Here is a 14842-nt window from a genome sequence, read left to right on the forward strand (position 1 = left end):
TATAAAATTAAACTAGTAACTTTTTAATAGAAAGTTAAGTTTTTTGCAGAATATATTAACAGAAACTATTTAAAAAATCATTTCAAGGTGACCTTCATTATTTTTTTTTTTTTACAAAAATTTATTATTTTTATTCATGAATTAATTTTTGACTAAGCTAATCTCCAAATAAAAATATGAAATTATGTTATTCTAGAATTTTTTCTCAAGAAAAGAGATAGCTGACTTACTTCCAAATTACAAAAGAATTTCATATTTACGCAATAATGCTTTAAGTTAAAAGTTACTAGCGACATCTGTTGATAAAAGAAGTAAATGTTAAGCGGTGAGTTAGAAATAGAATAGACGGCTTATGTGTTGATAGTTGATAGCGAATGGGGTGATGGGCGCTTGCAAGGTCAGAGGTTATTTTTTTGTCGTGCACTTGTGATGTTCCAGCACATATAAAAAGCAAGTGTAAAACTTACAGTCTCCTTTAAAGTCACCTAATACACAAACCATATCCCAATCATGAAGAAAGTTACGATCATCGGTTCCGGCAATTGGTAAGTTTTATGTATCCCACGTCTTATTTTCTCGTCCATTGGAACATCTGTTTATTAGGTCAATATACCAGAAGAAATAATTTTTCGCATGTTAGGAAACGCCCCCTTTCTATGTCTAGGAACTGTACATGCTTTTTTTTTTTTTTTTTTGATTAATTTCTACAGTATTAGAATTTGTTCAGATGTGTAGTAATCCAAATACTGCCGAAATCGTTTCATTTAATTTCTCAGATCCAAAAATATTCGGTACATTTTTGTTGTTTTTCAGGGGCACCGCAATTGCAAGAATCGTTGGGAATAATGTAAAAAATTTTGAAGAATTCGATAACACTGTGAAGATGTATGTCTTTGAGGAACTTGTGGATGGCAAGAAACTTAGTGAAATCATTAATACCCAACACGAAAATGTTAAATATTTACCTGGTTTCCAAATTCCTGATAATGTTGTAAGTATTTCATTTGAGCCTCATTTCATTCTATGAGAATTATATTAGATGATACTAAATGTATACATAGAAAACTTAGGTATCTTTCTTGTATCTTATAATTTATGTAATATAGTATTAAAAGCTTAAAAGTGCATTAAGTAATATTTGTAATTTTTTATTGTACTGCTTCTTTTATGCATCCTTCTAAGTCGACTATATAATTCTTTAATTTCTGATTGACATTTTATGAACAGGTACTGAAACATTTTAAGTAAAAGTATTTAATCAAAGATATTAAGCATTACACTTTTTATAAGAATATTTATGTAAACATTACTGTGTTATTAATTCTCCAACTGACTCCAAAACTACCAGGAAAAGAAGTATTTTTCTGATTTTGATGACAAAATGCTCCTGGTACTTTATACTTAGATTTATGTATGTACATATGCATGTATGTGTTCATGTATGCATGTCTATGTCTTATTACTTAGTAAGAGGCAATCGGCCATTAACGCCCTTTACCAATATATTATACTTGACTTTTAAATGCGTGAAGAATAAGTTGTATCCAATAATATGAAAGTACTTGTGCGCATTCTGTGCTAGAACTCGGAGATTATTAGCGACGGAGCGTATACACACATTTCTGAATCCAGTCCCATTAACAGAACAGTACCAAAAATAATTCTAGGGCATAATGTTTGACTTTAGGTATCTATTTCTCTCAGTAAAGCTGTCATTTATTTTTGTTATACTTGCTGTAGTGAATAAAGTTTTTAAATCCTTCCCCCCCCCCAAAAAAAAAGGCTTGTGAGACAAGTTCAAATCTTTTTTTTTTTTTTATCAGTTATCTAGGAGACTTTCCAAGGATTAATTTAATTTATTAATTCTTTGTGATTGAGAAATATTTAAAATCTTTATAGTAGTAATGTGTTCTGTTTCATTTTGCCATTAGAAAACATACCTAACAGTAAAATATTAAATTTAAAGATTAAGGATAATTTAAAGGATTAATGATAATTTTTCTTAGGTTGCAGTAACAGATCCTCTAGAAGCTGCAGTAGATGCTGACATCCTAGTATGGGTTTTGCCACACAAGTTTGTAAGAGGTGCTTGCACACCTCTTGTTGGTAAAATTAAACCAACTGCAGTAGCTTTGTCACTGATTAAGGTATAATTTTTTTTAACTGTAAAATAGTACTAGATATGCATTTTTGACTTATGAAATTTGTTTTAATATCTAATTGTGTAACCAATTATTCTCAAAAGGGCTTTGACATTCTTCCTGGAGGTGGCATTGCACTAATATCGGATGTGTTGCGGGAAATGCTAAACATAGATGTAAGTGTAATGATGGGGGCTAATTTGGCTGGTGAAGTTGCTGCTGGAAAGTTCTGCGAATCCACCATAGGTTTGTTTGAAGCATTAATGATTTAGTTTTAGAATTATTTTGTTTGAACTGATAGTAATTACATAAATTTTCCCATGCTCTGTACAGGTACAATACAAAGTCTTTAATCCGAACTTGTCAAAACTTCGGCGATTCCGGATTATAGATCATCAATTTAAATTTGGTAAGATGGCATGCAGAAATTATAAAATTAAAAATATGAAATAAAGAGCAATTATGATCTAAAGGGTATCAAAATTTACATAAAAAAGCTTAATATTTATTTGTTTACTTTATTAAACATTTCTTTCAATGTAAGTTGTTTAAGTTGCTTCGTTTTTTGTGCTAATACTTTCTCTTTAATTCTATAAATAGACATAATTTCTTGTTCAGTTCCACTGTTCAAGTCCTTCAATTGCCGTGTCGAGAATACCGACTAACTTGTCAATCGAAATTTTTTCGTTTTCAATAACCTCTCTGTCACTTTCTTCACTATCGGAAGCGGTACATCAAAACATGCTTTTGCTTTGTAGATCCTTTGGCAGCTCCAGTATCGGAAACTCTTTTTGATATAATCAAAAGTTCAAGCTTACTTTTTATAAAATTGCTCTTAACAGTCTGCAAAAAATAATAAGCCGGATCCAATTAGAAGATTAAGGACCAACACAATCTGCAACATTAACTGAAATGGATAATTGGATAATTTTAGCCTAGCTTATACTGTCCGTTATACATTAAACACGCATGTGTAATGTTTACGCATGTGCAGAAAGTTTGTAGCTTTGAGGTCCGGATTAAAGACTGTACTGTACTAAAAAATTGATGTTTGAACATTTTAGCCTTCCTTGTTATTTTGATAAAATATTAAAAATTGTATTAAAATATTATCAAATTTTTATAATTTTAATCATAAAAAATCTTTTCGTGTAATTTTAATGATTACAAAAATTTATTATTAAAAATAAACGTCGAAAGTCAGTAATATCAGATACAATATTATGTGTTAAAGTGTCGTTGAGAGTATATATAATTATCAGAATCATTTTCTCTGTGTGTAAAGAATTAGCTATAAATATTGGATATACTTAACTAAATACAAGTCATAATTTAAGCATTTTTTTTTTTTTTTTAAATGCTATATATAAAATATAAAAGCAGATTTCTAATTTTAATTTGCAGTAGCCTCTCTATTGTTCATTTTAATGTGGTTTAATTTTAATGTCTCTTTCCATCCTAAAAAAAGTAACTATTTGTAACATATCAATCTAAACAGCATCACTTCAAAATTAATCTGCATCATGCTTCTTAATGTAACCCTGCAATGCAGATACCTCTTATCCAAGTAAAGATTTCTGTTTAGGAATTGAAACCTTTTGACTCTCCCATGCTGCTGCTAAATGAGTTGTCACTTTTCTCATTTTCTTGGCTATTGCTAACCTATCATGACTAATTTCTGTCTATCGTCCATTATCGTAAAAGGTAAGCTTCCAAAAACTGTTAGGTGTGTTAATGGTATATGAATCAAAATTGCTTTATCAAGATAGGAAAATTATGTGATGAATATCTACAGTGACTTATGTCTCCATCCTTTTAGTATAGATTTTCATCTTTCTACTGTTCATTTTATCTGTGTGCCAACATTATGTATAACTGTCTCGGCTTTAACAAACTCAATGATTTGAAAGCAAGCAGTAACAACACTGTATGGATTAAAACATTTTCATCTTTAGCACATAAGACTGGCTATCAGAAATTCTAAAAAATATACTGTTTTTAATATTTTGTGATTTTGGTATTGAATTTTATGTGCCATAAGTGTGAAGAACATGATATTCAATAAAAGTTAACATACAAAATATTAATAATAAAAAGACATTAAAAAGTAGTTTTGCAAGCTTTGTTACTAAGAAAACTGGACTGATTAAAATGAGAAAAGACTGAAAAAATAGAAAAATGCATGCCAACACCTAACACTGCAATTTTGCGGTTGTATTGTAATATGGCATTAGTATGGAGAAAATAATAAAGCTAAAAAGGTAAAAAGAAATGTGTTAACAGGAATGGAGTGCAACAACAGATTGGTAGACAGTGAGCTCAGCAAGAGCATAAAAGACTTTAACAAATCCTTCTGGGCAATTGTTAAAATCTTAACCCTTTCAGATTTTAAAAAAAAAAAATATTGTTTCCTGTAATTTTGAATCCTTTTGTGCATAATTTTATTATTATCTTCAAGTTATTTTCCAATATTATTGCAACGTATGCATTGGTTTCAGTGTAAGCAGCTTTCGTGCAAATTTCTTTAAAAAGTATAACTATTGTATCTAAGAAATTAAGTGCTATTTGTATATTTATAAAGGTAATTTTTGTGTAGCAAAAACTCTTAGCTAAAGTTCTTGTAATGTATGCATAGTTAAGAATTGTTAGCAAAGTGAATATCTATATATAATCTAGTTTTTGAAACGATGCTGTCAGTGTGAACTGTTAAATATTTAAGGAACATAACCTATGCTAATAACTAGCAGGAAAAATTAAGGAAGATGAGTAGAATAATAGTAAAACATTGTTAAATCCATGAAAGAATGAAGGTTATTAAAAGAAATTTTCTGAATAGAGCTGATTCATATGTTCATTTTTAAAGAACATTTATGTAATTACTACGAATTTTATTTGGAATGTGATGTATAAATATTAAAATATTATTTGTATTTATATTTGATATCTTTAGTACAAAAACTATAAAACTTTAATTTTAGCTATTTATTGTTAACAAGTACAAATATTTTTGAATGAATCTTGCAGGTTCTAAAGATCCACAAATAGGGCAAATGCTGAAGAATATAATGCAGACAGATTATTTTCGAATTGCTGTCGTAGATGATATTCGTACTATTGAAGTTTGCGGTGCCCTTAAAGTATGCCTTTTGTTAATGTTGATTTAAAATGATGCATAAAATTAGCTTAATTATTCATTACATATTTGGATATTCGTGAATTATCCGTAAATGTTGAGCATAATCAGTAGTCGCTTGTAAATCATTGTCAACTGTAAATTGCATTATGTTGTAATAATATGTCATAATTCATTCAAATTCTAACCATGGAGAATATTTATAACATCTCAAATTAAAGAAATGTGTTTAAAATTTAATAATCTACATGCTTTTCCCTTGCCAAGAAAACGTTATTTTAATTTAAAACCATCACTTGTTTTCTTGGTATTATGCCTCACATTAGTCATTAATTTGTATTAAATTTCATTAATCTAAGCCTTTTTTCTGTCAAATATATTATTATTTAAATGTATTTTTAAGAAGGGGTTAGTAGTTATTATTAAATATTTATTAAGCATAATTGTTCATATTAAAGTTAAGGTAAATTTAAAATCTTGAGATAATTTTTATTTTAAAATGCATTTTTCAAATTATTTTGTATTGAAAAGGTAATTACTATTTTCATTAATTATATTTTCAGTTTTTAATTATTTATATTCTAATGCAGTGGAAGAAATTTCATGTGTTCCTATATGCAATGAAAGCAGTTTTTAGGAATGCAATGTGCAATTTTTTAAAATTTTTATTTTGAATTTCAGGATGTTTTTCTTGAATTTCATTATATGGAGAATTCCAGCTTAATTTAACCAGTTTAGCCCATGTTAAAATAGAACATTTTTAAGGATAATGTTTTAATGTTAGAAATAAATAAAAATGTTAATTATTAACTGTAATTTAAGAATGTATCTAAATTATGTGTTGTTCAAAATATCTTTGATTGTTCTCAATATCTTTGATTGTTCTCAATATCTTTGATTGTTCTCAAAATATAGAATTCTTTACTTTTGAAAAGAAAAGACCCGAGGTTGTCTTTTAAAATAAATTGGAATTTTGAAGTTTGTTAATTTTCACAATTAATATTTTCAGTACTAATTTCAAGTTTTAAGAATATGCCTTTTTTATTTTAATGTAGATTTTATTAGTAAATGTTAATGAATAATTTTAGACTATTTTAAGGATATCTGAAACTAAAGTATCCTAATATGTTATTTTTTAGAATATTGTTGCAGTTGGAGCAGGTATAGTTGATGGTTTAGAACTTGGAGACAACAGTAAAGCTGCTGTCATGCGAATAGGATTGATGGAAATGATAACATATGCTAAAACCTTCTATCCTGAATCGCAGCTTAGTACATTTTTTGAGAGCTGTGGTGTAGCAGATTTAATCACTACTTGTTATGGTGGTCGTAATCGCAAAATTGCTGAAGCTTTTATTAGGACTGGAAAGGTAATGGCAATTTTCTAAATAAAGTTATTGCATGAGTATAAGAATATATAGGGAAAATGTGTATTCCAATTTTATAAATCCCTGAAAAAATATTCATATGCAGAGAAATGCTCAGTTATATGTATTAAAAATTTGGTTCTCTCTGATTATCTGCAAACGCCTAAAAGGTTTTAAAGGTAACCCCTAAAATGTAACTAACTGTGTAGGGCAACATGCTGTGTCACCAAAATAGGCAACCCATGGCATCACCAGAATTTTTTATGTGGCAACCCAGGTATGCATGTGCAAGCAGCAGATGAGCATTGATTTCCAGTTTCAGATTCTAGGGGAAAATTTTTTTATGTTTGTTTTTGTTGCACTGAGTACATATTTTTCTTTCTTGTAAGGCAGGGATGTCAACAAAAAAAATTTGTCTTCGAGGGAACTAAAATCATTAAACCTCGTTTCAAATTCAGTTGTTAAATTTGCAATTTTTTCTGCGTATTTTTGATACGAACAAGTATCATCTAAACTTGATTTGTTCATGCTGCACGTCGGGAAGTGTGTCAAATCTTCATTTTTAAGTTGTTTTTCCCAAAGAACTAGTTGACGTTTGAATACTTTAATTATGTCAAACATGTTCGTAATGATATGATCTTTTCCTTGTAACGATAAATTTAAATCGGTTAAGTGCTTGGTTATATCAACCAAGAAAGATAAATCTTGTATCCATATTGGATCGTAAAACAAACTTGCGTCTTGATTTTTTGTTTTTAAAAACTGACATATTTCTTCTTTCAAATCCCAGAATTGTTTGAGAATCTTGGAGCAAGATAACCAATGTACCTCGGTATAGTAGGACAAACCCGAATATTCACTATCTAACTCCTTTAAGAAAGCAGTGAATTAAAGCTGATCCTTAAGAAAGCTGATTTAAACCTCGAGATCTTATAAAATTTATAACTTTTTTAATATATGACAAAACATTCTCCATATTTATTACTTTCGTGCATAGAACTTCTTGATGTATAATACAATGCATATGATGAATGTTTGAACCGTGAATTTCACTAAGTTTTTTTCTTAGTAATGCTACGAAGCCCTTGTTTTTCCCGGTCATTGATGGAGCGCCATCTGTAGCTACAGAATTTAATTTTGCCAAAGGTAGATTGTATTTCTGCAGAAGTCCAAAAACACAAGTAAATATATCTTCTCCTGTGGTAGTACCAGGCATCGGTATTAGTTCCAGTAATTCCTCAAAAATGTTAAAATTCTTGTCACAAGAACGAAGAAATGCTGCTAATTGAGCTTTGCCACTAATGTCCGTGCTCTCGTCACAGGTTTCTGCCTTTCTCTGATGTTTTCAAGAGAGAACAGATCACTGTGTAGTGTAGAACAGAGAAAAAAAAAATACTTAAGTATATCTTGAAAACTGTGTTTTATTACGGATTTTTCATGCTTTTTTAAATTTTGATGATTTATTGCTCTTTTATGAAGTCCTTAGTGTGCCACCAATTTCAAAATCTTTGTTACCTTTCACATTATTAACTTGGTGAAAAATTAGTTGTCAATGAGTTGCCAATTTCTCGAAGAGGGATGTGAATAACCAGAAAGTGCAAAAAATTTCTGCACTTTCTTATATTATTGTATTCCTGTTGCATAATTGCATTATTTCTTAGTGAGGTAGGATTTAACGTGAGGCCGTAAACTAAAAATCCGAGACTTGGTTTATGAAATTACACAAAGCTCTCGAGGGCTATCTACCTAAGGGAAGGGAGGCCTTGGTAGATGGCTTTCTAAGGGAAACTATCTTGTATACATGCTGCTCTTGGGGAAAAACCACAAAAATGTCCATGCAGCCAGCCCATTCGCTGCAATTCGAACCCCGGAGGAACTACCAATACTCTGCAGTTTTATCATTCGACCACTGATGGAAAATACCTAAGACCCCTTCCTGTACCAACTTTGTTTACATTTTAATTATATACAAATATAATTAAAATGCATTTACAGGATTTGATAGATTTTTATTAATAAAATTGTTCAAGTTTCATTAATTCTTGAAGCATGCATTGAGCTCTTAAGGCTACTAAAACACGACCTTTTAACCAGGGCCATCGTAACCACTGGCAAAAATCCGAATTCAGCAAATCTGTTTGTCTTTATAGAAAAATAATTTCATGAATATATATAAGCAAGCTGGATATAATAAGCTGGTAATAAATATCTAAAAGCATGTAAAGCATATTGCTTATAAGCTGATTTCACAAAATCTAATATACAAAAATTTATTAGGTAAATTTTTCATAACTATTTTAAAAATATGTGTTAAAATACTTTTAGTGGAAGCTAAGATAGAAAAGAATGAAATACATTATTTATCATACTTGTCAATGTATCATAAATTAGGTTTTTCACATAATATGAAGTTACAATTTTTCCTCTAGATTTTATTAGCTGGATTGAACATTTAATTTTTTTTGTATATTATTAATATTTAAAGTGAAAGACATTATATAAATTATTTGAAAAATTAAAAATACAATTTTCTAAGGACATTCTTAAGAATTCAGTCTATGAATATGAATGTGAAATAGTCGTTTCTGGAATGGTATAGTTACAAAGTATATTGCAGTTTATATAGTTTATATATAGTCTTTTTTTTTATTCTTTTATTTATTTATTTTATTAATCTATAGAGCATGGAGCAGCTAGAAAAAGAAATGTTGAATGGACAGAGAATGCAAGGTCCTCAAACTGCTGAAGAAGTATATATAATGCTGGAAAGCAAAGGATTATTAGAAAAGTTTGTATTACTTTCATTGTAAATTTGTACAGGTTGCACTTTTGAAGAAATAGTATTTTGTATGTTTAATGATTAATTATTGAATTTAATCTCTTTTTTTTTAAATCAGATTTTATATAATTTTTTTTTTTTTTTTTATTATTTTTTTATAAGTGACTTTATTTTCAAACATCAGTATTTCCTACAAGTTTAGTGTTTCATGCAAGCTTATTCATGGGCTGAATGAACAAAAATCTTTTTGTTTCAGCTATATATTTTATTGTTTTTAAACCTATCACACAGTATTTTATGTTTTTTGCAAATATGTGTATTCTGACATTCCATTCATACATTATTACAGAATGCTACATTACATTCCTTCTTCCTGTTTTTAAATTCTGGTAGTTGGATAAAATGTTTCCTAATTTAATGTTTTTGAACAGTTTCTAAATTGTTTTCTGATTCTAAATACTTTACTAAATTACTGCACATTTTTGCCAAGAATTTGTAGAAATTTTTTGCTGCTGAGATTTGGAGGTTGGCTTCTGTATATGTTCAGAATAATCTACAAGTAATTCAATCATAAAAATGAATTAAAATAATCAGATTTGATTTTTATTTTATTTAATCTTAACACGTATTAATTAAATTTTCTAAGTTTGAGCACTTCTCAGAAGTGTTACTGGAGGATTAGCATTATCCTCCATTTCACAATTAACATTGTCAATCCTCCTGTTCTCGGGTAAAATCAGCTTCATTCCCGTCCATAGTATTACTAATGTAATGTATTTTAAATGATCAGTGATCATTTCTGGCTTGTGTTTGAATGGTTGAAAACTTGACACTTATCTTTCACTTTTCTGATAAATCTACTTAATTTAGACAACCAGTGACACACATTATTAGTGATAAATAGCTTTATGTATAAAACAATTTTTAATTAGATTTATACATGGGTACAGTAGAGAGTATGAATTTATACCCAGATGAGTTATTTGGAAATGTATGGTGTGTGTTTTTAAAAGAATTCATATGTAATATGAAAGAGTTGCTCAGTAAAATAGCAGACTCCTTGTTATTGGTATGCATTTTTCTTCCCCTCCTTCAGGAAAAAAGTAGTAGCCAATAAATTGTGGTACTTCTTCATTATAGCAGCCTCCAACTATATTTGGCGATTTAAGATTTGCGCCAAGATCTTGGCTATAATTTCATCAAGCTCATGAAGTGCGAATGTCAAAATAAACAACACAAAATAAAATAATAAAAATAATACTTGCATGTTGTTTCCTAAGAATATTTTTAAGAATCCTTATCATTTTATCGCATGTAACTGTTCCATTCAACTGCAGCACTTTCACACATATTAAGCTGTTTGTTACACCATTTCATGTACCCAAGAATAGATAAAGCTAATAGCAGTGCCAAATAATATTCTGGCACCGCTGTATCAATTTCCAACACGGATGGTATTCTTTTCGCAGTGAGAGCAAATATGTAACATGGTGCTAATGTATGATTACGTGACGAGATATAAGAACATGCAGCCAGTACTAATATATTACAATCCTGTGGCAAGATATAAGAACATGCAGCCATATTTTAGTGAGATATCTCGGTTTTTTGGCATTCAGTATTGTAGGCTACTATAACAAAGAAGTGTCTTAAGTATTTTTTAGTCATGCTATGTCGTTAGCAGGAAAGACTAATTGAAAAATCTAATTATATACTCTTTATACACAAAGTCCCTCAAAAGAATGCATGCACACTTTAATGAAAGAAAATTCTGTATTGTGTATTGGTGTTGAACTTAATTGCAGGTTAATATAATTATACATTTCATAGGTTACGTTTTAACAAAATCTTCTTATATAATTACTTGAAATGCTGCAAGTAGTGGCTATTAGCACATCAGAAGTGCATCCATGCTTCTCAAACTCACACCTCCAATGACATTGAACATAAGTACACTATTTTTAAACTTGAACTAGCATTTTAAAATGGACTTCTATTCCTCAAATGTCAGACATGCATCAGACAATTTGATTCACTGTCGAACATTATACGTCACATGTTAGTCATGAGAGTACCAATATCTGTTTAGGAAACATCGTACTATATATTATAATAATTCAGCTTCATAATTAATACACAGATACCACTTGTTAAATTGTATATAATTTTCCAAGGGACTCTGTATTTTCTTCATTCTAGAAATGTCAGAAACTTAACCCAGCTTAAATTGATCAGTATGTATCAGCAAAAGCTTAATGCAGAAATTGGGTAAGTTTCTGTACAAAACCATTTTCAGGCATTTAATAATTATTTGAATATCTGCAAGAAAAAGTAATGTGCTTTTTTTCTTGTTTTATATGTATATTGTGTGTGTGTTTCGTTCATTTAAAAGTATATTTTGTCTTTATTTAATGTTTATATTTTATGATTTTTTTCCTTGATTTAAACTGAAGTAGTTTAAAAAATTATTTAAATTTTAAACATAAATTTCTCTTTAATCTTCAGACTGTGGGGGATAGGAGAACAGTGTGTTCACCTTTTATCCCAAACAAAAGTGGAGAACATTCTTATCACATCAACACTTAAATTTTGTGGTACATTAATGCAACAACCACTATTTCTGTACTATCATTTTATGATACTATTTCCAATTTATAATTTCATTTGAATCAATTTCTCGTGTTGTTTTGAATTTTTTGTACCAATGGTTAAAAAGGTTTAGGTTCCTCCCCCTTTTTTTACTCAATTTAATTGGTTTCTATTGAAGAAAGAGCTCTGCATAATTATTAAAAAAATTTCCAGTTGTAAGCTCTGCATAATCATTAAACTTTCCAGTGTAAAGTGTTACTTAAAAAATGCTTCCTTTTTTTAACAGGTTTCCTCTTCTTGTTGCTATTCATCGAATTTGTACTGGCCAGTTGTCTCCTGTGCAATTAATTGATTGTATTCGTTCTTGAATATGTATCATGCATCTCATCCAAGTTGTTCACATCTTATCAGTGAATAGTCTGATCTTGATATAGATTAATCATATTTTGTGTACCTAAAAAAAAAAAATATTTTGTTTTATATGTTTTAAGTACTTGGTTTGTGAATTCCCAAGGGAGCCACATGTGATATTTTATTCAGACTTTTTTTTTATATCAATGGTTTGTGATAATTTTTTACCTAGTACCTGACTTATAATATAGGGGCTGATACTTGATGCCTTTTGGTTAGTATTTAAATTATATTTTATGTATTTTAAGATATTTAATTTTTTGACACTACCTATTGTATAAGGCTACAGATCTGAACCTTAACTTCAAACTCAGTGTTTAAGTTTGGGTTCAGGGAAAAGTATGCATATTGAATCAAATGTGGCTCCTGTGCTAAATGTTTTTGTTAATGATTTTAAAGGGAATGAAATATTGTATTTTCTGGAGTTTTTTTAATCCTTTTTGCCTGCATGAATTGACAAAATATGCGAGTTTCCACAATCTTGAACCTTTTAAAAATTGTTATTCCTGCTGTTAAGAATATATCTTGTTAACCCATCTGTCTCTATTATACAGAGAAATGCTTATTAAACCATGCCTTTACCAGTTACATCAAAGAATATTATTCTGGAGTTTTGCATTCAGTTCATTCATTTTATGTTTCTCCTAGGTTGTTCCTTTTGTTTGAAATGCTTCACTCATGTAAGCAGACCACATTTATTCTATTTTGTGGACTGTTAAATTATTTTTTGATGATGTTTATTTAGTCCTTTATTTTTGGAATGCCAGAAATTTATAATTTTATTTTATTATGTATTAAAAATATTTTGAATGTTTATTGATTTAACTCATTTAAATATTTATAAAGACCACACATAATATAAGTAATTTGTAGGTGCTCAATAGTTAGATTGAAGTAATCTTGTTCAGTAGTTAGATTGGAATAAACCATTTAATTACCGAGTACCTAAAATGCTCATTGCAACTATTGAACATTTCAAGTGCTCAGGGTTTAGACTGTAGTAAACTTGAGCAGTTATTTCACATTTCGGTGTAATTTTATTTTATAAATTTTGCATTTGTTTTAATGTACAGGTTTTGAAAATTGCCTGGTTTTGGTTAACTGTAATTTAATTTGAGAACGTCTCCAAAATAGGGAGACTATTATTTTAATTGAGTATTTTGAATCTGAAATATGATTTTTATTGAAGTACTTGTTTCATATCTTCATCTTTATTTTTTATAGACATGAGTAGTGTGCCATGAAATTCTTGTCTGTATATTTATATATATTAAGAATATATTTATGAGCAGTTTTTACTGCAAATTTTATCTAGTTTCATTATTTTCATTTATTACATATCGCATATTTTTGTAGCAAAGGGTTCAAATATTGTTATGCTGAGGTGTTTAAAAGGTCACTATTTTATTGGTGTTAATTCATTACATTTGTTTCTCTACCTCAGGTGTCTAGAAGTTAAATTAATCTTCATTTTTAACTGTGATTGTTTTTTAATACTAGAAACTCCCAAGACTTTCAAATGCATTTGTGGTGCTTTGATTTTTTAATGCAGATTCAAAGCCAGGAGTATTTTAAAGTGTAAGGCTGTTTCTAATGATGCAATCATTATTCATCTATTTCCCTTAAAAGTACTTTTTTTTTAAAACAAAGAACAGAAAAATGTCTTTTTTAATTTTAAAATTCAAAGGTATGCAGAGTTAATTTTTCTAATATTTTGTTTTCTTTCATTCCTTAGTTTTACATCCTTTTTGTGTCATATGTAATATAACAGATTTGATATTTTCAGAAATATATAAACTACAAGTGCAGGATTATATAATTTTTGATGGCATGCTGTTTTTGTCTGTGCAGCTAGTTTCTTTTGTTTAATTTTTATTTGTGCAATATTTGTTTCTAGAAATTTGATTGCATCAGTTTAGTATATGCCAATGAAAAATCTGTTATAATAAGATAAATGTAGTAAAAAATAAAAAAAGATTTTTTTGAAGAATATTGTTTCATTTATTAAAATTAAATACCTTTACTTTTAAAAGAGTATTTTTTTTCTCAAGTTTGTAAGAAGTCATTAGACCCCCCTCCAAAAGAAGTCAAATTTTGATTGAATTCTGTTTTACTCATAACTTGTTCTGACTGTGTATTGTTCCCATGTATATATATATAATACAATGGTGGTTCAGATAGCGAATGTAATCTATTCCTTAATGTTATTGTACTTTGGGGATAATTTTAATCTTTTTCCTGAGTTCAATCCAAAAGCATGAAACATAAGGAAATTTAAGAGAATATAGAAACTTATCTGTGTAGAAATTTTAGAATTTACTAATTTATTCAGTCAACCACCAATTAACCTGGAACACCAAGGTCTGAAACACACCCAAGGAAGAGTCAATACCCACATTATAATTACCAGTAAAATACTTTT

At 28.9% G+C, this 14842-nt stretch overlaps 1 protein-coding gene across 1 annotated transcript; it reads left to right on the plus strand.

The window, feature by feature from the left end:
- The first annotated feature begins 347 nt into the window (after nt 1–347).
- On the plus strand, nt 348–14059 carry Gpdh1 (Glycerol-3-phosphate dehydrogenase 1). Its single transcript, XM_035374178.2, has 8 exons — nt 348–545; nt 814–991; nt 2007–2147; nt 2246–2387; nt 5166–5278; nt 6414–6644; nt 9323–9429; nt 12296–14059. Exons 1-8 carry the CDS (start codon nt 511–513, stop codon nt 12375–12377), a joined length of 1029 nt encoding a protein of 342 aa, XP_035230069.1. The 5' UTR covers nt 348–510; the 3' UTR covers nt 12378–14059.
- The last annotated feature ends 783 nt before the right edge of the window (nt 14060–14842 follow it).

The sequence above is a fragment of the Stegodyphus dumicola genome, chromosome 8 (assembly GCF_044657685.1).
Source record: "Stegodyphus dumicola isolate Sdum_Otavi_A_Nest chromosome 8, ASM4465768v1".
NCBI lineage: Eukaryota > Metazoa > Arthropoda > Arachnida > Araneae > Eresidae > Stegodyphus > Stegodyphus dumicola.